At 41.3% G+C, this 27139-nt stretch overlaps 1 protein-coding gene across 1 annotated transcript in view; it reads right to left on the bottom strand.

Moving 5' to 3' along the window:
- The window catches only part of PHF20 (PHD finger protein 20), a gene marked incomplete at its 5' end in the record, with an annotated part of 80934 nt that extends 55378 nt beyond the window's left edge, over positions 1–25556 (bottom strand). The window contains one exon of the mRNA XM_084246817.1: positions 25474–25556. Within this exon, the coding sequence (XP_084102943.1) occupies positions 25474–25556 (83 nt within the window). The remainder of the gene's footprint in view (positions 1–25473) is intronic.
- Between the last annotated feature and the right edge of the window lie 1583 nt (positions 25557–27139).

Raw genomic sequence — 27139 nt, 5'->3', positions numbered from 1 at the left:
GCACAAAGAAAGCTTCAGGAAGCAAACATTTAACAACTAGATTATATTTTACACATGCCAATAAATTAGACTAACCATGCAACCTAGATTGTATGAGATTGCTGAATTTCAAAAATTTTGCAATTCATATAGTAGAATACCATGTAGTATTCTACATACTTGTGGGGGGAAAAAAACAGTTCTTTGTCATGATACAGAAAGTTCATCCGTGATATACTATTAGATGGAAAAAGCAAAGTACACAATGCTGTGTACTGTAAGTTACTGGCTGTTTGAATGAAAAAGAATACATATTCATACATACTTATATATGCATAAAATATCTGGAAGGATACACAAGAAACTAACAATGGTTACCTATGGAAGAAAGGTCACTTCAGTAGATGGGTTCTTTCAGTCTCCATATTCCACCCTCCTTCTAGATTGAGATTTGGGAAAATCAACAACTAAATTTCCCTGACTCCCTTACAGCTGGTAACGACGGTCATGGAAACCTGCAGGCTTAGAGGTTACTGCAGTGACCAGATCCAGTGCTCCACTGCAGTCTTACAAACTTTCATGTAATGCAAATCACACATCAGAGGATCTTGTTTAAAAACGTAGATTTTGAGTCAGTTGATGGAGCTAGAGCCTAAGATCTTTAACAAGCTCCCAATGAGGCTGATGTACTAATCTACAATAACAAAGATCTAATGCCTAGTTACCAGCTTTCTGAGTGTCAAGCAGCAGCAGCGGGGATGGCAGTGGCAGTAGTGACTTCCTGACCTCCAGATTACAACCCAATGGTGAGTCTTCCAAATGAGTAAGTTCAACAAACCCTCCCCCCCCCCCCACTTAAGTCTCACTCCTCCAACCCTTCCAACAATTTTTAAATACCTAATTTCTTGTGTCAAATCTTTTTGTGGTTAAAACACTCAGAGTGGTTCTGTTTCCAGCATTTAAACAGAACTGATACAAGAGGGGAACTTTATATGGAGACAGGTGAAGGCAAAAATGAGAGGGATAATTTTTGTAATACAGCTTTTAATACTTTGTATTTTTCAACCATATAAATGTATTGCTCACTCCAAAAATTAATATTGGGTTCTTGGAAAAGTCGTAACGTATATTTTTTGTTTTTCAAGCAAAAAGGTATCATGACTTTTCTGACAACCCAATAACCAAAAACAACAGTGTATGTTATTGTTCTTTTAAATATATTTATATATTAATTAATTAATCAGATTATCAATCAGATTATTATTCTAGATTAAGAAAGTTTAGATTCTACCTGTATTTTCTCCCTACAACTTGAACTTGTACAATTTCCTTCCTTTCTTGTATCCAGAAGCTAGTACAGAAACTGCTGTCTTAATAAATATGTACTACCTAAACAAACAGGCCAGGCCTCCCCGGTGGCGCATCGGTTGAGCGCTGGGCTGCGAAGCTGCCTGCAGCCTCTGCAGTGCCAGTTTGAGCCCCGGCTGCCAGCAAGGGTCCCATATGGTGCGCAGACCTCTCATGCTGCGCCCACTGCTCCCCTCAGCAGTGTACTTCATCCGTCTGCCTGTTCTGCTCCCCACTCTGGCTCTGGTGAATTCTCTCATCCTCCCGCGTTTCTGACTGTACCCAGTGCTTGTATAAATAAATAAATAAATAAATCTTTAAAAATAAATAAATAGATAGATAAATAAACAGGCCTGCTTCCTTATGTCTGTATACTGTGTACTCAATACTACACCAGTATCCTCTAAGCAGTTTGTTTGGAGTTAACCTATCACAGCAGACTGCACATACTGGGCATTCAATAAAGGTTCAGCAAATGAATTCACTCACCCTATTTTTCCCAAAGATCACATGTCTTGTGAATTCCTCAATCCCAAGGCTCTCAGACTCTAGCCACTTATTCCAATTTAAGTTAATCTCCAAGTTCAGGGCCCCATCATTTAATGTGGGTACTTCTCACACTGGACTGACAGGGTATGTTTTTCAAAATCCCTTATGATACTATGTGCATACATTAATTCTTCAGAAAACATTAACAGAAGGAAGCTAGTCTACAACTAGTCTCCCTAAACCAACCAAATGGGCATACAGCTACTATAGATATGTCTTAGCAGATTAACTGTGCATTTGATAAACTGAATAGTATAACTATAGGAGACAAAAAAAGTTTTCCTAAAACTATACTCTGTAAAATGGGAAGGAGGACATACATATTTCAATTATATGACTCTTGCCCTTTCATTCATTGTCTACGAGAAACTAGTGAACCCCTCGAAAATGATATTATTTTGTCCCTAATACGCTCCTATTCAAAGTTCTTTATTTAAGGTTTACTATCTCCAGCAATAGTTTCCAAACACAGGTCTTTGTCCTAAAGTACAGAATTAATTCTTCAGCAAACTAAATTTATTTAGTTTACTGAACTTTCCTCTTTACTAAAATCACATTCTTCTTTATATTTAAATATACGTCTTAAATTAAAACAATGGTAACTGTTTGTAATATTCTTATTATGTAATTATTAAAAAAAGAATGAGGCAGCTCTCTATATAGTGATTTTTAAGGATCTCTATGAAAAGTGGAAATAAAAAGCAACTCAAGATACAAAATGGTATTGAATGCACTACCATTTGTTTGGGGGAAGGGAGAGAGCCAATACTTTCATACCTGTTTTTAAATGCGTGGGCTATCTCTGGAAGGATGATCAAGCAACCCGGTTTGCCTCTTGGGAGAGGAACTGGATAGTTAAGGAACTGGAGAGGAAGTATAAACTTATTCAATATATATCCTTTTGTATGTTTTGAATGTTGTTCCATGAGCAAGTATGAACTATAAAAAGTATATAATTAGAAATGCATTTTAAATATCCTTATTTGATAAAATAATAAGTTGGCAACCTCAGGACAAACCCCAAGTTCTTTTACATTTGCACCGGTCAGTGCCTAATTGTACGCTAGGTCTGGACACACCAAATCAACTCCAAATTCCTAGTCTAGCGACCCCACTGCACATACTCAGGACATGAAGGACTTCTGAGCCCTCAGTTAGCCTAAAGCTTCTTCCATGCTCAAAACAACTCAAAGTTCCCCAGCATCCCACTGTCTGTTAAAACCTACACAAACCTTTCTAGGAGGTTCAACAATAACCAAAGAGTCAAACAGGTTTTCAGGAAAAAATGTTTCTTCACTTTTCTAAACTGTGACAAGAATGAAGGTCACTCTTAGGAAATGAGGAACCCAACTGCATTTTAGAGAAAAGGGTGGCAGTGAAGAATATCTTAGAGATCAATGTAGTAAGACTTGGTGGACCAAACTGCCAGGTGCCTTGGGGACAATTCAGCTTCATTAGTTAACAAAATTAGTAAGTGGCTTTAATGTGGTCCATTCCATGTCTTTTTGGATTACAGACATGTGTGTTCTGGCCCCAGCCCTTGAAGTCAATCAGACACATGAACCAATTAAGTTTTAAACAATTAAATGGAACCCCCAGAAACTACTGATAATCATCCCTTTTATCTACAGAAATAGTAATTTTATTTCATTCATCCTAAATTATTTGGCCAACTATAGGGGAGCTGGAAAAAATGTGGCAAGGTTAACAAAAGAGGAAATGTGAAGGAAATCTAAACAGACAGGAAAGGGGAGAGAATTTTCAGCTTCAATGTGTAACTAACAGTCACTGATGAGACTCTAGTTTCCAAACTAAAAAATGCAGCTGGGAGTCATATTTCTTTTTTTTTTTTAATTTTTTTTTAAAAGATTCATTTATTTATTTATTTATTTATACAAGCACTGGGTACAGTCAGAAGCGCGGGAGGGTGAGAGAATTCATCAGAGCCAGAGCGGGGAGCAGAGTAGGCAGAAGGACCGAAGTACACTGCTGAGGGGAGCAGCGGGCGGCAGGAGAGGTCTGCGCGCCATGTGGGATTCTCCTCCGGTGGCCGGGGAGCAGCCGGGGATCGAACTGGCGCTGCAGAGGCTGCGGGCAGCTTCACAACCCAGCGCTCAACCGCTGCGCCACGGGGGAGGCCCTGGGAGTCATATTTCTAATGGACATAGTCAGAAAGGAGTAGGTATTAAATACCATACTGATAACAAGCTAGCTCTGGGTAGGGTAGAAGGACAAAGAATGACCAAGAGACATGCTTGTGTGAATTTTTACAATGATTTAGTTACATAATATTTGTGTAAGTAAAAATACTTTCACTTGAACATACTTTTTCAAGTATTTAACGAGCAGATATCAACCAAGTGCTTCACTGCAGTGCATTTTTTTTTTAATAGAGGCATGTTTTATTTATTTATTTGTTTGTTTGTGTGTTTTGTTTATACATGCACTGGGCACAGTCAGAAGTGCGGGAGGGCGAGAGAATTCACCAGAGCCAGAGTGGGGAGCAGAGCAGGCAGAAGGACCGAAGTACACAGCTGAGGGGAACAGCGGGCGGCAGGAGAGGTCTGCGCGCCATGTGGGACCCTCCTCTGGTGGCCAGGGAGCAGCCGGGGATCGAACCGGCGCCGCAGAGGCCACGGGCAGCTTCGCAACCCAGCGCTCAACCGCTGCCCCACCGCCGTGCATTTAACGGGCAGATATCAACCGATTGCTTCACTGCAGTGTATTTAACGGGCAGATATCAACCAATTGCTTCACTGTAGTGTTTATATGCTTCTTAGCACAGCCACAAAAGAAAACATTGTGCAGCTTTTGAAAAAAAACTATGAATTACTATAGAAAGATTCCCAAGACATTAAGTTTTTTAAAAGCAGGCTACAAAATAGTGCATATCTTATAAAACCTTTTAACAAACAAGGGAAATAATTTGTTTTTACTTGTATTTAAGTTAAAAAATGCTAGTCCCTCAGGACTCCTTTCTGCTCAGAAAACTTTTCTGTGCTGCTCCTCATCTGCCAATAAATCTTATTAAAAGTTTAAAATTTTTTTAAATAAATTTTAAAATGCTAGTAGAAAGACAGAAACTAAACAGGGGACCAACAAGGGGTAGAGTGGTTACAAGATAAAGAGATAGAAGTATCATTATCACTGTGTATCTAGTTACACTGTTGATTTTTTTAACCTTCAAACTCTATCCAATGATTTATCAATTAATTCCCTTACATTTCCCAAGTAGACTATCTTATGACAATATAGTCATAGGCACTGTGACTATGTAGTCTCACTTTCAATACTGATAACTGCCAGTTATTTTGTTTGTGTGATCATATTGATTAGTGCTTCTAAGATGATGTTGAAAACTAACAGTCAGTATCCTTTTCTTAAATGAAAATGTCTCCAATGTCTTATCATTAAATATAAAGTTTGTAAAGGTTTCAATTAACTTTGTAAAGTTTCCCTCTATACCCAACTTACAAAGGATCATCAAGAATGATTTTGAGTGGCCTCCCTGGTGGCACAAGGAGTTAAAAACAGCATTGTGAAGCTATCTGCAGCCACTGCAGTACGAGTTGATCCCCAACCGGGGAGGTGACCCACATGGCACAGCAGACCTCTCCTGTCTTGCCCACTGCTCCCCTCAGCAATGTATTTCAGTACATCTGCCTGTTCTGCTCCCCACTCGGTCTCTGGTGAATCCTCTCAACTCCCGCATCTCTGGCCTTCACTCCAGCTCTTCTATGCATAAAAAAATAAATCTTAAAAAAAAAAAATGATTTTGAGAATTTTCAGCCTTTTGTCAAGATAGTTATTTATATAGTTTTTCTCTTTACCTCTATGAATATATAATGAAATAATAGATTTCCAAGTTTAAATTATCATTGCCCTACTAAAATGAGTCATGTGTGACTATGTGTGTCATTCATTTAATAAGTATCTGTTTGGTGTTCTTAAGTATTCTGCAAACAAGTTTGTGTCCTTTTGTAAGTAGAATCTGTCCAAGTTTCCTTGTGTTAGTACCTTACTGCCCAGTTTCAGTAATAGATTATACTGACCTCATAGAATGCTAGAAAACTTTATTTCATTTTCTATGAAACTGCCTACTTTTGGGACTTTTCCTAAAATAAAGTTCTTTATATACCTTTTCCAATAGTCTAAGTTTTTTTACCTGATCGAGTATCCTACTCCTTGACATTTTTTGCCTAGCAAGTAAGAGTTGAAAGTCATCAAGTACAAATTAAGTATTAAATCAATAGTTTTTGTTTGAAGAAAAAGCTCGACTCAATAAAAACATTTCAAACTCAAGTCACAAATAGAATTTTGAAATGGCACATATAAACTAGATTGCTAAGCACTTTACAGGGCAGAAACTATGTCTTATTGATCCCATTATTCAACAAACATTCCTTAAGGGAAGGAGGGAATAGGGAATGACTATTAACTGGTGTGGGTTTTAGAGAATAATAAAATGGTTTAAATTTGAGAAATAAATATAAAAATGTAAAAATAGTCCACATTTGCATTCTAAGACAAACTGCTGCGCCCTAGAGATATAAAATAAATGACCAATCTAGGATGGCAAGGGTCCAAAGAAAAATTTGGTAACCTCCTTGGGATCCCCACCCCTCTCCACAAGCAAATAAACCAAGAACAATCTTGACTTCTGAAGGGAATAAAAAGGAGTACAGCCCTAGAATTACCCAACTTGCCTATATCCCATAACCAGGACCAGATGGAAAAGAAGTATTGTCTCTTCATGGCCTGAACTGAACTGGAGGGTCTGTATTTTTGTATCTCTCTCTTATTCCCCTGTTAAGCACCTAAATGGACCCTTCTTAAATTAAAGTACACGTCCTACTGCTCACTTCCTAATCTTCCTTAGTTAATCAAACCTACTTACTCTGCTCAACTTTCTTAGAGGCAACAACTGAGTGGGAGCCCACTTTAAACTTTTTATCCATTCCTGAAGGATTGGAAAAATGACTTAGAGAAAAAGACTTTGGGTTGAACCTCGAAAGGCAAAGAGAAGTGTTTACCAAATGTCTGAATTTCTCCGGGGTGTTACACACACACACACACACACTCACACACACACAACACACACACAGCATTCCATAAATGTTCATGAAATGTACTTTCAAAAGATTTTATGATAAATACCTACAGTCACAAAACAGCAATAGGAATGTACACACAAACTAGGGTGAACATGAAAATAAAAAATACTATCCACACTGTAGATAGCAAAAAGATTTCAGTAAGGGAATTGTCAAATTTGACGGGGTATGTACACATGTTCTAGTCATAATGGTAAAATTAGTCACAAAACAGCTCTTCCAAAAGTCAATATGTATCAGAATCTCATATTTATCCAAAATTCAATTTGGAAAAGACAGATAACCTAAACTTCATAGTAAACTAAGTTACTATGATAAGTTTATGATCAACTATAAAGGAAAAAAAAGAATGGACAAAAATTAGAGGAAGAAAAATTCATTAATTCCACAGACATTCTCTGAGTACTTACTCTGGGCCAGGAAGTATGCCAGGGTTTGAAAATACCAGATCTATTAAGAATTATGATCACAGCAGCTGATAGAGAGAGACAGACTCTATACAAAAAGACATTCATTTCCTCAGACATACTACATACCTTCCCATACCCTGGAAAGCTCCCTTTACCCAAAACACAACACCCTGACCACGCTCCCAGGCAACAGCCTCAAACTCCTGCAGTCTCAGAACCTCTGACAACACTATCACAACAAGCCCCATCTCCTTCCAGTCTGAGATTCCCACTTGCTTCCTTCATAGGATTTACTCCAATCTTTAAATATTTCATTTTTTTCCTCTGCTTACTTGTTTATGATCTGTTTCTAGGAGACAACAGACACCCTTAAAGGCATCTGTCTTTTATTCACTGCAGCATCCTCAGAGGGAATAAATGGGTGTGATATAAACACAAATAATAATAAAGTAACACAAGTGCAACAAACAACTACTTAAGGCAAAGTAGGATACAGAGAAGCAAAAGGTCAATTGTAGGGTAGAGGGTGATAGGAAGGGGTCTAGAAGGAGGAGAGGCCAAGACAACTATAGTTTAAAGAAGAAACTTAATCTCAATTTTGAAACATGAGTAGAAGACATTTTCCAGGTGATCAAGGAAGCAGGAAGGTTAGTATCTATGAGAGAATGTACAATATGAATAAATCAGCCTATGCACAGAAGAAAAGCACAAAAGAGGAAAAGGAAGTGCATGAAACTGAAGGTGAAAAAGGAAAGCACAACTCTGTACAAGAGCTGAACAGGAACCTTATGAACTCCACACCTACTGCATGCACCAGCAGCTGGGACCTAAATGAGTATTTCCCAACAGCAGCTCATGGACCAGTAGATATTGACCAGAGTTACTGTTCTACAAGGTCTCCATAAAGAATGTTTTATTGTACTTATCTATGATCTGGACCATCTTTATCAGATCTTCCCAAATGAGAAGCCACAAATAGGTTACAAGTAAGCAAAGACATGAAAAAGGTTGAGATGCATTAACCAAGATAACCACCATATAATCAAGCATTAGTAAAGTGTGGGTATGTGTGTACACGAATGCATGTGTACAATTAACCTGGCATTATATGATCACTCCCAACAGACAGATGTAGTGACTTTAAATATGTCTGTAAATTCAACACTTTTTTCAAATGGGGGAAGCTAATTATCCTCCCCTAAAATGTAGTGGAAGTGACAGTGTGGGATGTCAAGTTTGGCTCATCAAAGGCACTGCTGAATACCACTCCTGTGCATGCATCCAAAGGAATTTAAAGCAGGTACTCAAACAAGAAACTTTACACCAATTTTTAGAGCAACATTATTCACAACAACCAAAAAGTGGAAGCAACCCAAGTGTAAATAATTAAAGAAAATGTGATACAGTAATGCATCAATTAACAATAAGAATACAATGATGGATTGGAGAGACAACAATGCCCAAGAAATGTATCATTAGGCTATTTTATTACTGTGTAAGCATCAGAGAATGTCATTGCACATCATAATTACACAAACCTAAGTGGTATAGCCACCACTGCAAATGTGGTCCATCATTGACTCACTTGTCATTAAGCACAACCCTGACAAAAATAGGGTGTTACTCATTCATTCCTTTAAAAGGAATGAAATTCTGACACATGCTACAATACAGACGAACTTTGAGAACACTATGCTAAGTGAAATAAGTCAATCACTAAGGACAAATACTGTAGGATTCTACTCATGTGAGATACCTAGAGTAGTCAAATTCACAGGGACAAAAACTAGAAACGTGGTTACTGGGGTGGTGATTGGGAAATGGAGCATTATTGTTTAATGAGTAGAGAGTTTCAGTTTGGGAAGTCAAAAACATTCTGAATAGTGGTGATGGTTGCACAACAATGTGAATGTACTTCAAGTCATTGAACTATACACTTAAATATGATTAAAATGGTAAACTTTCTGTAATATAAATGTTCACACACACAAAGCACTGCTGCTTCTGCCTTCCACTCTCTTGAATTCCCCATTCTGGGGAAGCTATGTGCTATGTCATAAGAACATTATAGGTGCCCCATGAGAGGTTCATGTCACAAGAAACTTGTAATTATGAGGCCTCTGGCAGTAACAGCACCAACTTTCCAGTGGCAGGAGTGAGCCACCTTGAATCACAATACCATGAGATCCTGAGACCCTGTTAGGCTGTTCCTGGATTCTCCACCTACAGACACTGACTGAAAGGGTACCAAATGTTCACTGTTGTTTTAGGAAACTAAATTTTGAGAAAATGTAATAAGTAACTTAACACAATAAGTAACTTAACACACTGTAGCACTCTGCCAGAATGCTGTGGTTTTTGAAAGTGGGATCCATAAACATAGTATATAGACTGGAGGCACCAGTCCTGCTTTCAAGTTTGAGAAACACTGCTCTAAGCTACCAGATAAGCCAAGCTACCCTCAGGCTCCACCAAGAAAAGGAGAGGTCACTCAGAGAGTGAAGTTCATACCAAATTAGAGGGACTAACTCCATGTGTATGTCCAGAAAGACAGAGAACAGTCCAGGACTAACATAATGATACAATATTGGCTTTTCCACAGTGAACGACCTCAAGTCCCAGGAAGGCTTGCTGCTCAGTATCTACTCTTTACTCCTCAGCTAAGTAAAATTAAACTGCCTAATATCACACACTGTGCACATGCTTAAATTAGAGCAGCCAGACAGTGCTTGGCAGAAAAATCTGTTTGGTCCCCCAACACATACAGGAAATACAAGCTGAAGAAGTATTACAGAGGAAAAAAAAGAAAAAAACAAGGAACCAGAAAGGATAACAACTTCCCTCTGATTTACCATTCCAATGGGTTAGCAGCATTCAGTCACGTGTGGTGTGTAGCTCTATTGGTTATAAACTGCCTTTACACAAGGAATCTCGCTGGATCTTAACTACAGTCCCATGAGGACTTAAGGAGCTGTTATCAACACTGCACCCATTTCTCATCTGTGGAAATGGAGGTTCAAAGAGAGTAACTGGGGGACCTCCCTGGTGGTGCAAGAGGTTAAAAAACAACCTATGAAGTAGTCCACAGCCACTGTAGGAAGAGTTAGATCCCCGGCCAGGGAACTACCCACATGGTGCAGCAGACCTCTCCTATCTCACCCTCTGCTCCCCTCAGCAGTGTATTTCAGTCAATCTGCCTGTTCTGCTCCCCCACTCTGTCTCTAGTGAATCCTCTCACCTCCCCACACCTCAGGCCTATACCCCAGTTCTTGTATGCATAAATAAATAAATTTTGGGGAAAAAAAAATGAGAGTAACTAGGACAATGTGTAACCAAGTTCAGTATCCAAATTGTGTTTCAACCCAGTGAAGAGCTTCTGTTCTCTGTTTTTTCTTAAAAAATACAAAGTTTTATTAAATGAACTGGGATCCATAGTATTATTACATATTCTGTAATTTTCCTAAGATATTATATACAAATCACAGCGATTTTCATTACACAAGGATTAGAAACAGGCTTTTATTTTCTCTCCCCACAGGAGAAGTTGAGAGGACCCAACAGGAATCCCCTGGCAGGCTAGCCAGGTAAGACTCAACTGCAAAGACAAAGAGGCTCCAACCTGCAGCCACTGTAGGCCCGCAGCACAGCACAGAAATTAATCTTCTGTTCTTAATATGACTTCGCACGTAAGTGTCCTCATAGTGACGCACATCTACAGAGTTGTCTTTTGTCTCAGCCAACTAACAGTCTACCTGGTGGCTAGCCCTAAGTTTGCCACAATTTTCCCTTAGAGGTTGGGAATTAAGGCTTTCTTTAACAGCCTTATAGTGGTTCTTTCCTAAAAAATATTCCTGCAAACATACAGCATTCATTTTACTTCAAGAATCAGAACAGGCCTCTATTTTGGCTTAAGGCACACAACAGAAGCAAAAGATTTGCATGCACAAAAGTAACATTCTAATTATGTCATCCCCACTCATTGCTGGAGACCTGGTGATGGAAGTTGTATTTAGTGAAAAACAAAGGGTTGACTATTAAGCTACAGGGAAAATGTGCTGTTTTGGATGCCTTAACTCTTTCCCTATCCCTTCACCACTTCCATTAATCAACATTTAACACTTCTATTTTTGAAAATGTCCTGAATTCATCTCTCCTCTCTACCCTGGTCATTTCTCACCAGCAACAATTGTATAATCATTACCTACAACCAACCCCTAAGCCTGCAAAGGTACCCACAAATGACAATATAGAGACTCAGTAAATATTTGGTGACTGAATAAACACCACTACTTTTCTGTTCCTCTTCTGTTCCTAAGAGGGATCTGACCATGACTCTCCTGCTTAAAACCTCTCTTTTCAGCCTAATCGCCTATCATTCCTAATCTGTTCCCTCTCTGGATTCTCAGAACACACCTGTTCTCTGAGCTCTGAATACTTATGGTCATGCTGTCCTTCGGCCTGTTCTTATCCTCATTCTCATCCTGGAAATCTCATCTTCTAATCTACATTCCTTGCACACACCCTCAACTCCTTGGCCCCTCTCTCTCTGCATAGTAAAATATTCCAACCGCAGGTGAATCAGATTTTCCACATGCTCCACTCCTGAGCCCAGGCAACTGAGCATGTATGGAGAATACACCCAACATGCTGAGGATTCTCACCTTAAATGATAACCACAAATAGTAATTTGGGAGGGTTGGGAAGGGAAGGGTGACTGGGTGGGAGAAAAAAGGTTATAAAAGTGCCCCAAGTGTCTATATCTGGGTGGTGGTTACATAGGTGCATACATGTATAAAAGTCTACAAAGAGACATACTTAAGATCTATACACTCTAGGGAGCCTCCCTGGTGGCCCAGGGGTTAAGTCTCAGCACTAATAGTCTGAGTTCGATCCCTGGCCAGAGAGCTAACCCACATGGCGGAGCAGACCTCTCCTCTCTCGCCTGCTGCTCCCCTTAGTAGTGTATTTCAGTAGATCCAACTGTTCTGCTCCCCACTCTGTCACTGGTGAATTCTCTTACCCCTGTATCTCTCACTTACACTCCAGTTCTTCTATGCGATAAAATAAATATTTAAAAACATGTATACACTCTAATATGAGTTATACTTCAACAAGAAATTACTTATAAATGAAGTTTAAAAAAATACAGCATCTTTGTTTTCTTATTTCAGTGCCTTGAATCTTTATTTAAATGCCCACAAAAATTTATAAAACAAAAAATATCTTTAAATCCAGGGCCTACCACTGACTGCTGAGCAGGAAAGAGTCTGAGGAAAAGGTGCAGTTCAGACAGCTACAGGAGACCTGTTAGGTAGGTACTGCTGAAATCCATAGATCCACAGTTGGGGACAGGGGAATGGAGAAGGGAGATTGAGCCAGGGTGTCAGGATGAAAGTAGCAGCCAGTGTTAGAATCTGAAAGTAGATTCTGGGGCCTCCCTGGTGGCACAAGCGGTTAAGTCTCAGCACTTTCAAGCTATCAGCAGCCACCTGAAGCACGAGTTGGATCCCCAGCCAAGGAGCTAAACCACATGGCACAGCAGACCTCTCCTGTCTCGCCCACTGCTCCTCTCAGCAGTGTATTTCAGTCAGTATGCCCGTTCTGCCCCGCACTCTGTCTCTGATGAATCTTCTCCCTCCCCAACCCCCACCCTTACCTCCCTCCACACACCTCTGGCCTACACCCCAGCTCTTGAATGCATAAATAATCTTAAAAAAAAAAATTAGATTCTGCAGGTGAAGGTGCCAGATGATGGGGTGGAAAGAAGGAATCAAAGAAGCTTCAATTTGGGGGAATATAATTCAAAGTATAAAATAAATAACTGCATATTTATGCATACTAATATATAAATAAAAGATCAATAAAAAGCAAGGAAAATCTAGAAACTTACACAACCAAAAGAAGTCTAAGGAGACATGACTACTAAATGTAATGCATCCTGGATAGAATCTTGGGATAGAAAAAGAATATTAAGAGAACACTTTACAAAATGTGAATAAAGCGTGGACTTCAGTTAATAATAATACACTTACATTGGTTCATTAATTTTTACAAATGTACCTTACATTTCTATTCTATTAATATGTTAATAGTATGGAATACTAAGAGTGTCATATACAGGAATTTTCTATATTATCTTTGGAATTTTTTTACAAATATAAAACTATTCTAAAATTAAAAGCTTACTTAAAAAATTCCTTGATTACCAATCTCCAGTGGGAACTTTGTGGCACTTAATGGCACCATTAATCCTACCACCTTTCTCACATCCAATCCCTCTTCTACTCTCCTAATTGAAATTCATACCTTATCTTCTTTCCTCAAACCCAAGTACTCTTCTTCCTTGATATTCCATCTCAGCTGAGGACTTTAATTCTTATTTTACTAAAAGGCAAAATCAACCCCAAAATTATTGTCATTACTGGCAGGAATGTAAAATGGTGCAGCAACTGTGGAAAACAATTTGGCAGTTCCTCACAAGGTTAAACAGGTTAATTACCATATGACCCAGGAATTCCATTCTTAGAGATATGAAAACATATGTCCACACAAATACTCATACACAAATATTCATACCAGCATTATTCAAAAGAGACAAGAGAAAAACAATACAAATACAAAAGCACCAGATGAGGTGCAAATACCTCAAATGATGAATGAATAACAAAACATGAAAGAATGCCAATCTATGCTACAACACAGATAAAGCTTGACAATATCATGTTAAGTGAAAGAAGCTAATCACAAATGAACACTTGTGCGATTCTGTTTCTAGGAAACATCCAGAATACACAAATCTATAGAGACAGGAAAAAGATTGGCTGTTGTCAATTTAACATACACTGTCAGCTCCCAAATTTCTATAGTCCAGAGTTCACACATGAACACACTTAGTTATTCAACCATCTACTCAACATCTCTACTAGTCACCTTAAAGAAATTCATATTGAACACGCCCAAATCCAAACTGCTGATTATCCCCATTCCAACATATAGTAATTCTACCAGTAATTACAACCAAAGCCCTTGGAGTTATCCTTGATTCTTGTTTCTCATAACACCATCAGCAAATCTGTCAACTGCACCTTCAAAAAATACCCGACTCTTTGGGCTTTCCCAGTGGCTCAGCGGTTGAGCACTGGCCTGCGGAGCTGCCCGCAGCCTCTGCAGCGCCAGTTAGATCCCCAGCGCCCGGGCGAGGGTCCCACATGGCGCGCAGACCTCTCCTGCTGCCCGCTGCTCCCTTCAGCAGTGTATTTCTGTCAGTCTGCCTGTTCTGTTCCCGGCTCTGGCTCTGGTGAATTCTCTCACCCTCCCACGCTACTGACTGTATGTACCCCAATGCCTGTATAAATAAATAAATAAATCTTAAAAAATAAAAATAAAAAAATACCCAACTCTGATCATCTCTTATAATCTCCATTGCTGTTTTTTTTTTTTAGTTCAATCTGCTATCAACTTTAATCCAGGTTACTACAAGACTCCTGACTGTTTCCCTATTTTTCCCTATTACAACATATCTACATATAATAACCACATATATATAATAACCACATATAATCTACATATAATAACCACATATAATAACATATAATCTACATATAATAAACACAGCCACTTTTAAAAACTGAAATCAAATGTCACTTTTCAGTGACTTCCTACTGCATTTAGAATAAAATCCAAACCACCTATTACAACCTGACCTTTTTAGACTAATCTATCTCTGGCCTCTCACTCTTTATACACCTTCTACTGCTTGAACATGCCCAACATATTGTGAGCTGGTTGCCTCTCCCTGGAATCCTCTTCCCCTGACATTCACCTGACTCATTCCCTCATTTACTTTGGATCTCTACTCAAATGTCTCCTTGTCAGACATAACTTCCCTGAGCACCCTCTTTATATAACAGTATTCTTCATACACACAAAGTATGACTCTCTTTCTACCTACCAATATTTACTCCACTTCCTGGCATTTATCACCACATAATCTGACACATACCGGTCTGTTTGTTTTTATCTACCTCTACTAGAAATAGCCTACCTACAGACTGGAATGTCAGCTACTAAGGACTGTCAGAGTCTACATCTGTCCTTATCTACCCCTATCTCCAGCACCAAGCATTGAATGAATGACTTGGCATCAAAACATCTTTGTTATGTGTAGGGGCAGGAATGACACAGTGCAGGTCCCCTCTTTGGCTGTGGTTTCCACCACAAGCCATGTTCCCCACCCATTCCTCAAGGACGGGTTCCTCAGCTCCTCACCCTCACTCAGCCATGAGCAGGGCATCACTCACAGGTGACTTTAAGAGACTCACTGGCCTTCTTTAGCTTACTTAGTGCTTAACAGCCGCTCAGGGCTTCTCAATCTCAGTACCAGCTTTTGCTTTCTCAGTTGGCTTTTTTCTCTGCCTGGCTGCAGAGAACTTGGCGAGGGTTTCCTCCCTCAGCCAACTGTGGGCTCTTATACCAAGGCCCACTGGCCATGCCTTGATTTTAAACGATACCATCCACCCAGGGTCCCCAAAACGTAACAACCTGCCAAGGTTCCTCTGCCTTTTGGCAGGATAGTCCAAGCCCATCAGTCCATGTCCATTAGGCCTCTCCCTGCATCAGCACTGGCGAGCTCCAAATCGTGGTCCTTTCTTCCCTGACAATTCAGCTGCCTCAGGGGTCACTGGCTGGTCCTCTCAGGTGTCTCCTCCTCCAGGCGAGGTCTCATCCCGCAGCTCCCAGACCTTATCCATCTCCTGTGCCTCCATGACACATCCAGCATTGTCAAAGGCAAACACAGTCTGCTACTCAGTCCCTCCAGGTCTTCGGAGGGCTCCATACCCATCTGCATGGATCATCCTGACGACTACGCCAATTGTAGGGGCAGGCATGACACAGTACAGGTTTTCTAATCCAGCAGACTGGGTAAAGGAGGAGAGGAGAGTCCTAGAGCCCTCAGTGGCTTTTCAGGCTTTTTTGGGATTTACCAGGTATACAGCAGGCAGGGGTGCTGGGGGGCCGAGACGCTGGTAGGCAAATCTTCACTCTGTCTGGGCTCTCTGGTGATCTCTGCTGCTCTGCTCTCTCGTGGTTCTGCTTCTGCTTCTCTGCTTCTACTGCTTTTCTTCTCTCGGCTTCTGTTGGTGTCCCCGTGACACCGCCTTAAAAGCCCAGTCTTAGCCCAGGTGAATCGTATTTACATATGCCCAAACCCTAATCCAGGTGCCTGTCATCAGGCATGCATTTGGGACCACAGGGTTCCGTCATCCATTCTAATGGCAGGAGGGCAGAAAAGCCTGATACTTTTTACCTTACCCTACATTATGTCTTCTGAAATACCCCCATACTAAGTTAATTGTTCTCCCGCAGAAGTTTGTAGATGAACTCTGTACAAGTAAATACCTCCTCAGGATATAAATTAATTTCAGGGACTTTATTCTCTGTTCTGGGTAGAGGACATAGGATAAGAATGAAAGCCATACCTTGTCATACAAAGAAGCCACACTACCTGGATTCAATCCTAAATCCAACATTGACTTGATGTACAACCTGAGGCAATGATTTAACCACTCTGACTCTATCTCCTCAGGTATAAAATGGGAATAAAAGTACATAGTACTGTGAGACTAAAAGGGATACAATATGTAAAATCTTTAGACTTATGTCTGGCACAGAGTAAATCACTCAATAAATATTAATTATAAGCAAAGACATAAGCATGAAAATATATGATAAACAATATTGGGTCAGAAACCTAAGTGCCAAGGCCAAATTTCCAACTAGCCTCTAACTTCCTGAAGGACTTATATAGCATTTTTCTTCATTCCAGAGTACCTAGCATAATGCCTGACTGACAGTAGATGGATGTAAGGCTCAGAAATGAAAGGTTGCTTTAAAAGAAAAAAGGGGGAGCAAAAAAATGAAGAGGTATGAACCAGGAATTCAGACTTAATCAATGCAAATAATCCCAATGAAAACTATAAAGAAAAGAAAGAAACCTAAAGACATTATGAAACTGAGATTTTAAAAATCCCTTGCACAAGAAATGGAAAATCAAAATCAATTTAAATGCAAGCAAAGTAGTGAAAACATGCCACAGAGTCAGGAAAGCAACAGATAGAAGGCATTTTTTCCCCCACTGTGATCAGAAGAACAAAGAAGCCTGGCCTATATGTAGGACAGATGGTGAGCTTCTGACAGGGATGATAAGAATAAGGCTGAAGGCGGCATAACAAGCAGCTTCCATTCTCTACACCAAAAATCATTACCAGGAAATTGCAGGCAGTTCGTTCCCTGGAGGAACTACCCTAGAGGCAGTTAGAACTCTGGAGGTAAAGACGGCTGGCAGGGGCCTCCCTGGTGGCCCTGGAGTTAAGTCTCAGCACTACATTCACTATCCTTACTTCTATCCCGGGCCAGGGAGTTAGCCCACAAATGGAGCAGCAGACCTCTCCTGTCTCACCCACTAAGGGGATCAGCAGTGTATTTCAGTAAATCCACCTGTTCTGCTCCTCACTCTGTCTCTGGTGAATCCTCTCACCCACCACCTGCACCTCTGGGCTACATCCCAAAAATAAACATTAAAAAAATGGCAGATTACTCTCTCTACAGAGTAGGAAATTGATATCCAGAAAATTTACCTCAAAGTGACAGGTCCAAAATTAGAACATGGACTCTTATTAATATTCCATTGTGTTTGGTAAGATAAACTTCTTTAAAAAAAAAAAAAAAAAAGATTTATTTATTTATTTATTTATTTATGCAAGCACTGGGTACATTCAGAAGCGCGGGAGGGTGAGAGAATTCACCAGAGCCAGAGCGGGGAGCAGAACAGGCAGAAGGACCAAAGTACACTGCTGAGGGGAGCAGCAGGCGGCAGGAGAGGTCTGCGCGCCATGTGGGACCCTCACCCGCGGCCGGGGATTGAACCGGCGCTGCAAAGGCTGCGGGCAGCTTTGCAGCCCAGCACTAAACCCCTGCACCACCAGGGGAGGCCTGGTAAGATAAACTTCTTTAAGAGCCAATGATATTCAGTGATACACATGGAAAACCTAAATCTGTATCTTACAAAATCCCATCTCAAAAAAAAAAAAAATTAAATACTAATTTCAGAATTTCTTTGGGATCCTATAATTTAATAAAAGCTGGCCTGGGGGCCTCCCTGGTGGCACAAGGGGTTAAGACACAGCACTATGAAGCTGTCAGCAGCCACTGAAGCACAAGTTCAATTCCCAGTCAGGGAGGTGACCCCATGGTGCGGCAGACCTCTCCAGTCTGGCCCACTGCTCCCCTGTAGGGAGCAGGAATGGACATGGAGCAGGTTCTTTATGATTCTATGCAGACCAGGTAAAGAAGGAGTCCTAGAGAGTCCTCGGTGGGTTTTGCAAGCTTTTTATTTAGATTTAACAGGCCCATGGCAGGCAGGGGTGCTGGAGGGCCGAGAGGCTGGCAGGCCTTCCAGCCCCCTTCAAGTCTTCACTCTATCTGGGCTCTCCGGCCTTCTCTCATGTTCGCTCTGCTTCTCTGCTCTCCTGCATCTCTAGGCTTCTCTTCTTCTTTCTTGGCTTCTGCTGGCGTCCCCGCGACGCCACCCCTAAAAGCCCAGTCTCAGCCCAGGTGAATCCCATCTACATATGCCCACACCCTATTCCAGGTGCCTGCCATCAGGCATGCATTCGACCGCAGGGTTCCGTCATTTATCCTAATGGCAGGAGGGCAGAAAAGCCTAATACTTTTACCTTACCCTACATCCCCTCAGCACTGTATTTCAGTACATCTGCCTGTTCTGTTCCTCACTCTGTCTCTGGTGGGCCCTCTCACTCCCCCCGCATCTCTGGCCTGCACCCCAGCTCTTGTATGCTGTAGGGTAAGGAAAAATGTCAGACTTTTCTGCCCTCCTGCCATCAGAATAGATGATGGATCCTTGCGGTCCTGAATACATGCCTGATGGCGGGCACCTAGAATAGGGTGAGGGCATAGGTAGATGGGATTCACCTGGGCTAAGACTGGGCTTTTAAGGGCGGCGTCAAAGGGACGCCAGCAGAAGCTGAGAGAGGAGCAGAGAAGCCGAGAGAGGAGCAGAGCCATGAGAAGAGCAGAGAGACTGTGAGAGAAGGTGGGAGAGCCCAAAGTGAAGACTTGCTGGGGGCTTGGAGGCTGGCAGCGCCCCTGTCTGCCGTGTACCTGGTAATCTAAATAAAAACCTGCAAAAGCCACTGAGGACTGTGACTCCTCTGTAACCCAGTCTGCTGGATCAGAAAACCTGCTCTGTGGCCTTCCTGACCCTACATATGCATAAATAAATAAATCTTAAAAATAAATAAAGGGCCTCCCTGGTGGCGCAGGTAGTTGAACACCGCACTGTGAAGCTGTCCTCAGCCTCTACAGTGCAGGTCTGATCCTGGCCAGCCGGCAAGAATCCCACGTGGCGCAACAGACCTCTCCTGTCTCACCCGCTGCTCCCCTCAGCAGTGTATTTCAGTCAGTCTGCCTGTTCTGCTCCCCTCTCTGTCTCTGGTTAATCCTCTCATCCTCCTGCGCATCGGGCCTATACCCTGTTCTTGTATAAATAAATAAATCTTTATAAATAAATAAATAAATGAAATAAAGGCTGGCCTGGATGATTTAGAAAGCAATTCTAGAAAACAGATGCATCACTGACTAATTTGTGACCTTGGGCAAGTCATTTTATCTCCCAGCCTCAGTTCCAAACTGGCTTGATACTGGTGATGAAATGATACAACCCTGACCTCCCTGATGGCGCAAGGGGTTAAGTCTCAGCACTATATGAAGCTATCTGCAGCCACCGCAACATGAGTTCAGTCCCAGGCCAGGGAGCTGACCCACATGGCACAACAGACCTCCTGTCTCGCCCGCTGCTCCCCTCATTAGTGTATTTCAGTGGCTCCACCTGTTCTGCTCCCTACTCTGTCTCTGGGGATGAAAACTGTCTCATCCCTACCCCCTGCACCTCTGGCCTGCACCCCAGTTTTTGTATGCATAAATAAATAAAATAAATTGTTTTTAAAAAAAAAAGAATGAATGCAATGATATATTATCACAGATCAAACTTCTCTAACTCAAAGCTGTTAATTCCTACAAAATTAATTATAAATTCAATATAATTTATTTCAAAACTCCATAGCCTCTTTCAAGAAACTAGGCAATATAAAAATTCAAATATAGAGGGCCTCCCCAGTGGTGCAGCGGTTGAGCGCTGGGTTGTGAAGCTGCCAACCCTGCAGCGCTGGTTCGATCCCCGGCTGCTCCCCAGCCACCGGAGGAGGGCCCCACATGGTGCACAGACCTCTCCTGCCGCCCACTGCTCCCCTCAGCAGTGTATTTCAGTCCTTCTGCCTGATCTTCTTCCCGCTCTGGCTCTGGTGAATTCTCTCACCCTCCCGCGCTTCTGACTGTACCCAGTACTTGTATAAATAAATAGTTAAAAAAAAAATTCAAATATAAAGAACAAAGATCTAAGACTACAACATGGAAAATATAACAAAAATGGGTAAAACCTGGGCCTCCCCGGTGGCGCAGCGGTTGAACGCTGGGTTGCGAGGCTGCCCGCAGCCTCTGCAGGGCCCATTCGATCCCCGGCTGCTCCCTGGCCAACGGAGGAGGGTCCCGCATGGTGCGCAGACCTCTCCTGCCGCCCGCTGCTCCCCTCAGCGGTGTACTTCGGTCCTTCTGCCTGCTCTGCTCCCCGCTCTGGTGAATTCTCTCACCCTCCCGCACTTCTGACTGTGCCCAGTGCTTGTATAAATAAATAAAAATTAAAATCTTAAAAAAAAAAAAAGGGTAAAACCTGCCTTAACAGATATCAAGACTTATTTTAAAGCCATATCAGTTAGATAATGCTATTAGCACAAGAGAAACATAAATTAGTGGAATAGAACAGCTCAAAACAGACCCATACTATGGGATTTGATATATAGAAATGGTATTGCAGATCAGGAGAGAACAGATGGACTATCTTACAAATGATGTTGGGCCAATTAGTTATTCATATAGTGAGTTAGAAGTGATAATTAAATACTAAGTAATTCCATACATTCATCAATTCAAGGTAGATTTAAAGAATGGAAAACCAAAAGTTTTAAAACTTTTAGAAGAATAGTTTTAAATCAACCAACAGGGAAGAAGAATTTCCCCCCTCTCCCAAAAAACAAATATCACAGTTCAATACCATTTTTCTTAAATTAGAAAAAAAATTTTTAAAGATTTATTTTATTTATACAAGAACTGGGGTACAGGCCAGATGTGCGGGAGGGTGAGAGGATTCACTAGATAGCGAGTGGGGACAGAACAGGCAGACGAAATACACTGCTGAGGGGAGCAGCAGGCGAGACAGGAAAGGTCTGCTGCGCCATGTGGGTTTCTCCCCGGCCAGACAGGATGGAACCAGTGCTGCAGAGGTGCGGAACAGACAGCTTCACAGTGCAGAGCTCAACCACCTGTGCCACCAGGGAGGCCCAAATTAGAAATTTTTAACTTAGGTGCCATGAAAGATATCATAAACAAGTTGAAAAGATGAGCTACAAACTGATAGATTCGGCAACACAAATTGACAAAGAATTGTAATCCACAATATATTACTAAAACATTTTTAAACATCTAAGAGAAGATAAACAATCTAGTAGGAAAACAGACCAGAACAAGTCACAAAAGACCCATATTAAAAGATGCTCAATCTCGGGGCCTCCCCGGTGGCGCAGTGGTTGAGCGCTGGGTTGCGAAGCTGCCGGCGACCTCTGCGGCGCCGGTTCGATCCCCGGCTGCTCCCCGACCACCTGAGGAGGGTCCCACATGGCGCGCAGACCTCTCCTGCTGCCCGCTGCTCCCCTCAGCAGTGTACTTCGGTCCTTCTGCCTGCTCTGCTCCCCGCTCTGGCTCTGGTGAATTCTCTCACCCTCCCGCGCTTCTGACTGTACCCAGTGCATGTATAAACAAAACAAACAAACAAAAAAATAAATAAATAAAACATGCCTCTATTTAAAAAAAAAAAAAAAAAAAAGATGCTCAATCTCACAAGAAATAAGGACAACACAGAAAAAAGCAAAGTTTCATAATCAAAAGATCAGCAACACCATAAAGTGGCAAAGAATTGGTAAGAATGTAAAGACAGGAAGTTTTTACGTACTACTGAAGGGAGTATTACTTAGTGGAAGCATTGTGGAAAGCAATTTAGCAATTTCCAGTAGAACTGAAAGTGTGTATCTCTTATTACTCAACAAATTCACTAAAGTAGGGCTTATCAAACTGCAGTTCATGACTCATTAGCAGATTTCAAAATCAAATTAATGTTTCTTGACCAGCAATTTTGCGTGTATGTTAAAGAAACACACACACACATAGAAGGAAAACATCAGCATATAATGTATATAGTAAGGTTAAGTACTGTTTCATAAATTTTTTGCTTCAATTAAATTTATTATGTATATGGGTAGGTACCACACAGGTTTGAAAATATACTTCTTGCTACAGATTGTGATCAAAAAAGTTTGAGGGCAGGCCTCCCTGGTGGTGCACGGGTTAAAGTCTCAGAGCAATCAAGCTATCTGCAGCCACTGCAGCACGAGTTCAATCCCCGTGCGGCCAGGGAGCTACCCACTTGGCATTGCAGACCTCTCCTGTCTCTCCTGGTCCTCCCCTCAACATTGTATTTCAGTCAGTCTGCCTGTTCTGTTCCCCATTCAGTCTCTGGTGAATCCTCTCACCTCCCGCACCTCTGGCCTATAGCCCAGTGCTTGTATGCATAAATAAGTAAATCTTTAAAAAAAATCATAAAAATATGATACATGACCAAAAAAAAGAGAGAAAAGAAATAAGCAATATGATCCCACGTTTTTTAAAAAATACACAAAAAATTACATTATTTATGGATACATATATATCCACATATATAGAAAAAACTGAAAAAATGGACTGAAAAGATTCAACCAATTTCAGGATGCTAGTTACCTCCACATGTATGAGGCACATAGTGTATTTCAGTGGCTCCACCTGTTCTGGTCCCTACTCTGGAGAAAGGGGAATTGAATTGGGAAGGGTATAAATGGCACTTACAATATATCAGAATTGTATCAGAAATGCTTTATGTTTTATTTCTAAAAATACAAATAAAATTTCAAATGTTAATATTTAATAATTCTAAATCACAATTACACAGGTTATTTTATGGTTACCTGCACTTTTTTACTTTTTCTGTATTTTACTTTTTTCCCCAAATTTAAAAAGAATTCCTTCCCCTGGTTAAGTAGTCTTCAAAATACCAAGAGAAACTGAAAAAGGGAACAGTGATAGCTAATACAAACAGCCTACAGACAACTAAGTGTTCAAAGTGTCTGATTCCGGGCCTCCCTGGTAGCGCAAGAGGTTAAGTCTCAGCACCATGAGGCTATCTGCAGCCACTCCAGCACAAGTTCGATGCCTAGCCAGGGAGCTAACACACATTGCACAGCAGACCTCTCCTATCTCACCCGCTACTCCCCTCAGCAGTGTATTTCAGACAACCCACCAGTTCTTCGTCCCACTCTGTCTCTAATGAATCTTTTCATCCCTGTCCCCCCTGCACCACTGGCCTGCTCTCCAGGCCAGTGTTATTGTAAACATAAATCAATAAAATAAATCTTTAAAAAAAAAAAAAAGTATCTGATTCTTATGTCAAACCTCCCAGCCCCAAAAGGCAGCAAAGACATTTCCTGCCCCAGCTACTTTCCTACTTCTCTACCCACATTCCAGATGAGTTTGTCTAATATGAGATAACCCCCCAAAAGGGCTAACTCTTCCTTATGAAAACTCAGAAAGATGTGAGTTCTGAAATCCGCCTTTTTACTTCCATCACTGACAAACGACCAAACTCTAGGATGGCCTCAACAACCATCATTTTATATTTTATAAGACCTTTCCCCATATATTCTAATATTTCTTTTTCTTTTTTTTTTTTTGCACAGAAAGATTTAAGTAGTTTATTTTTTTAATTAATAATAAATTTTATTTTTATATTCCCCATACAATTTCAACCCCCCCATTCTGACCCCAGTCCCTCCCCTCCTGCCCCCCACCCCCAAGAAGAGTCTCTGGTTCATAGTTTTTTGTTGATTTTGATTTTCACTTTCTTACAGTTATTCATTTTCCTGGTCCCTTATTTAAGTTTTCTAGATTCCTGCTATGAGTGAGACCATCCGGTATTTTTCTTTTTCTTTCTGGCTTATTTCGAATATTTCTCAGAAAAACTCTGCAAGGATGATATCATTAGCACCCACATTTACAAATGCAGCTGATGTTCCAGCGGCAAATTCCCAGAGGTCACAAGCCAATGACAAAGTCAGAACCACAAACCCTCAATTTTTTTTTCTTAAGATTTATTTATTTATACAAGAACTGGGTCACAGGTAAGAGGCACAGGAGGGTGAGAGGATTCACCAGAGACAGAGCAGGGAGCAGAACAAGCAGACGGACCAAAATACACTGTTGAGGGGAGCAGCAGGAGAGACAGGCGAGGTCTGTCCTGCCATGTGGGTATCTCCTTGGCTGGACAGGAATCGAACCCGCACTGTGGAGGCTGCAGACAGCCTCACAGCACTGAGCTCAACCCGCTGCGCCACTGGGAAGGCCCACAAACCCTCAATTTTTTTATCTAATCAGCCCTACCATGTGGTGACTACATCTCAGCCAGACAACACACCCAGAAAACAAGATTGTTCCAATCTATCCCCTTCTTCATTCTTCTGTCCCTGATCTCTCTCTCCTCTTTTCTTCCAGTCAGACAGTCAAGAGCAAGAGAGCTGCCAATATTAACTCTTCCCTTTCCTGTAACTTCTCATGCTTTTTTTCCATAACTCCTTCAGATGAACCAGCAAAAAGGAGAAACAAATATAAACAAAAGGTCACAGGATGATTCCGGTGACGCAGGGATCCTTACACCAAAGAAAATGAACATCCCATAGCTCTATATTTTAGTCTCCTCCTAGGGAGCAAGGAAACACTACAGAAAAGCCCAGGCTACCCCATTTATTGGTGCTACCAAATTCCTTTACAGAAGGGATTTAATTAACAGAAAAATGTAAAAGTACCAGTTTTTTAATCGGTCCCGGGCTTCCAACTGGGCTCCCACTTCAAAGCTGATTCCTCGTCTGTTAGGTGGATGCTTTGTCATTTTCAGTCATCAACGGGGCTGCCTTTATACTCCTGAAAAAGCCAATTAAATATTTATGAAACTTAGGCAAACTCTGCCCAGAGTGTAGCATCACTCACTACACATAAAGACAAACAGGCATTATTAAAACACAAAGCTCCAGGAAACCCTGTCAGCACACTTTCACTCCAGCCCTCATCCTAACATAGGAGTCCCTCCAATGGTTCCTTCTTCTCCTTTATGCAGTATTCTGTGGTCTCTGGAATTGTGAGGCAACCCTCCCTCAACATTGCTTACCAAGGACTCACCTCTTAGGGGCACCCCCTCAGAACTCCAAAAAACAATTGCTCTCAGGATTAACTACATTTGCTGATGTATTCAATTAACATCTGCTGAAAGTCTCAAGGAAAACAGTCAAGACCAAAAGGGACACGGTCCCTGCACTCATGAAGTGCGACAGTCCAAGGAGAAAAGACAAAAATCAGCCATTAAACAGACAAATGAAAAAATTGCAAGTTGTAGGCGCGCAGACCTCTCCTGCCGCCCGCTGCTCCCCTCAGCAGTGTACTTCGGTTCTTCTGCCTATTCTACCCTCCGCTCTGGCTCTGGTGAATTCTCTCACTCTCCCGCACTTCTGACTATACCCAGTGCTTGCATAAATAAATAAATAAATCTTTAAAAAAAAATTGCAAGTTGTAACTGCTCTGAATGCTAAGTATTATAAGAGGAACAAACAAATGGTGAGATACTAATTTCTGGCCCTGTTTTTGGGAGGATGGACAAGAAAGATCTATTTATACTTTCATCTATATTTTCTGCCCCTTTTTTAAGACTATTCTGACCGTTTATATTTTCTGAAGTAATTCTTTATCAAGGCTTTGGATACTGGAATTGGTGGTCATCTTCTATATGAGCAAAATTTATCTCAGAGGGGCCTCCCTGATGGCACAGAGGTTAAAGACACAGCACTATCAAGCTATCACCAGCCACTGCAGCACAAGTTCGATCCCCAGCCGGCCAGAAAGCAACCCACATGGAGCAGCAGACCTTTCCTGTCATATCCGCTGCTCCCCTCAGCAGTGTATTTCAGTAGATCTGCCTGTTCTGCTTCCCACTCTGTCTCTGGTGAATCCTCTCAGCTCCCCCGCCACCCCCATTGTTGTATATGCATAAATAAATATTTAAAAAAAAATAAGTAGTCACTCTGAGCCTCCAAGGCCCTTCAGCAGGCCATATCCATACAGCAGACTACTGCTGACTGAACTGTCTCCCAGTAAACTTTGTCTTTTGACAACCTACAATGCCCAAGTAATGCCAGAGCATTGCCAGGGCAACACCTGCCTCATACATGGGACACAATCTTTGCAATGAAGGAAGGTGAAAAAAAAAAAAATCACAAAAGTAGTCCTTATGTCGGATACATAACAGCACCACATCTGAGGAAGAATTTACTTGCAATATATCACATGAAAAGGCACAAACAACATTACATTACTCTGAGCTCCACTAAAACCCATGCATTAAAGAAAAAAACCAAAACCAAAAACACGTTGGAAATAAAATGTTTTTTTTAGTTTCCTGGATTTTAGTTTTTCACAACAAAA

Source organism: Talpa europaea, assembly GCF_964194135.1.
Source record: "Talpa europaea genome assembly, chromosome: 11".
NCBI lineage: Eukaryota > Metazoa > Chordata > Mammalia > Eulipotyphla > Talpidae > Talpa > Talpa europaea.
Note: the sequence above shows the minus strand (reverse complement) of the source record. Positions and strands in the feature narration are given on the sequence as shown.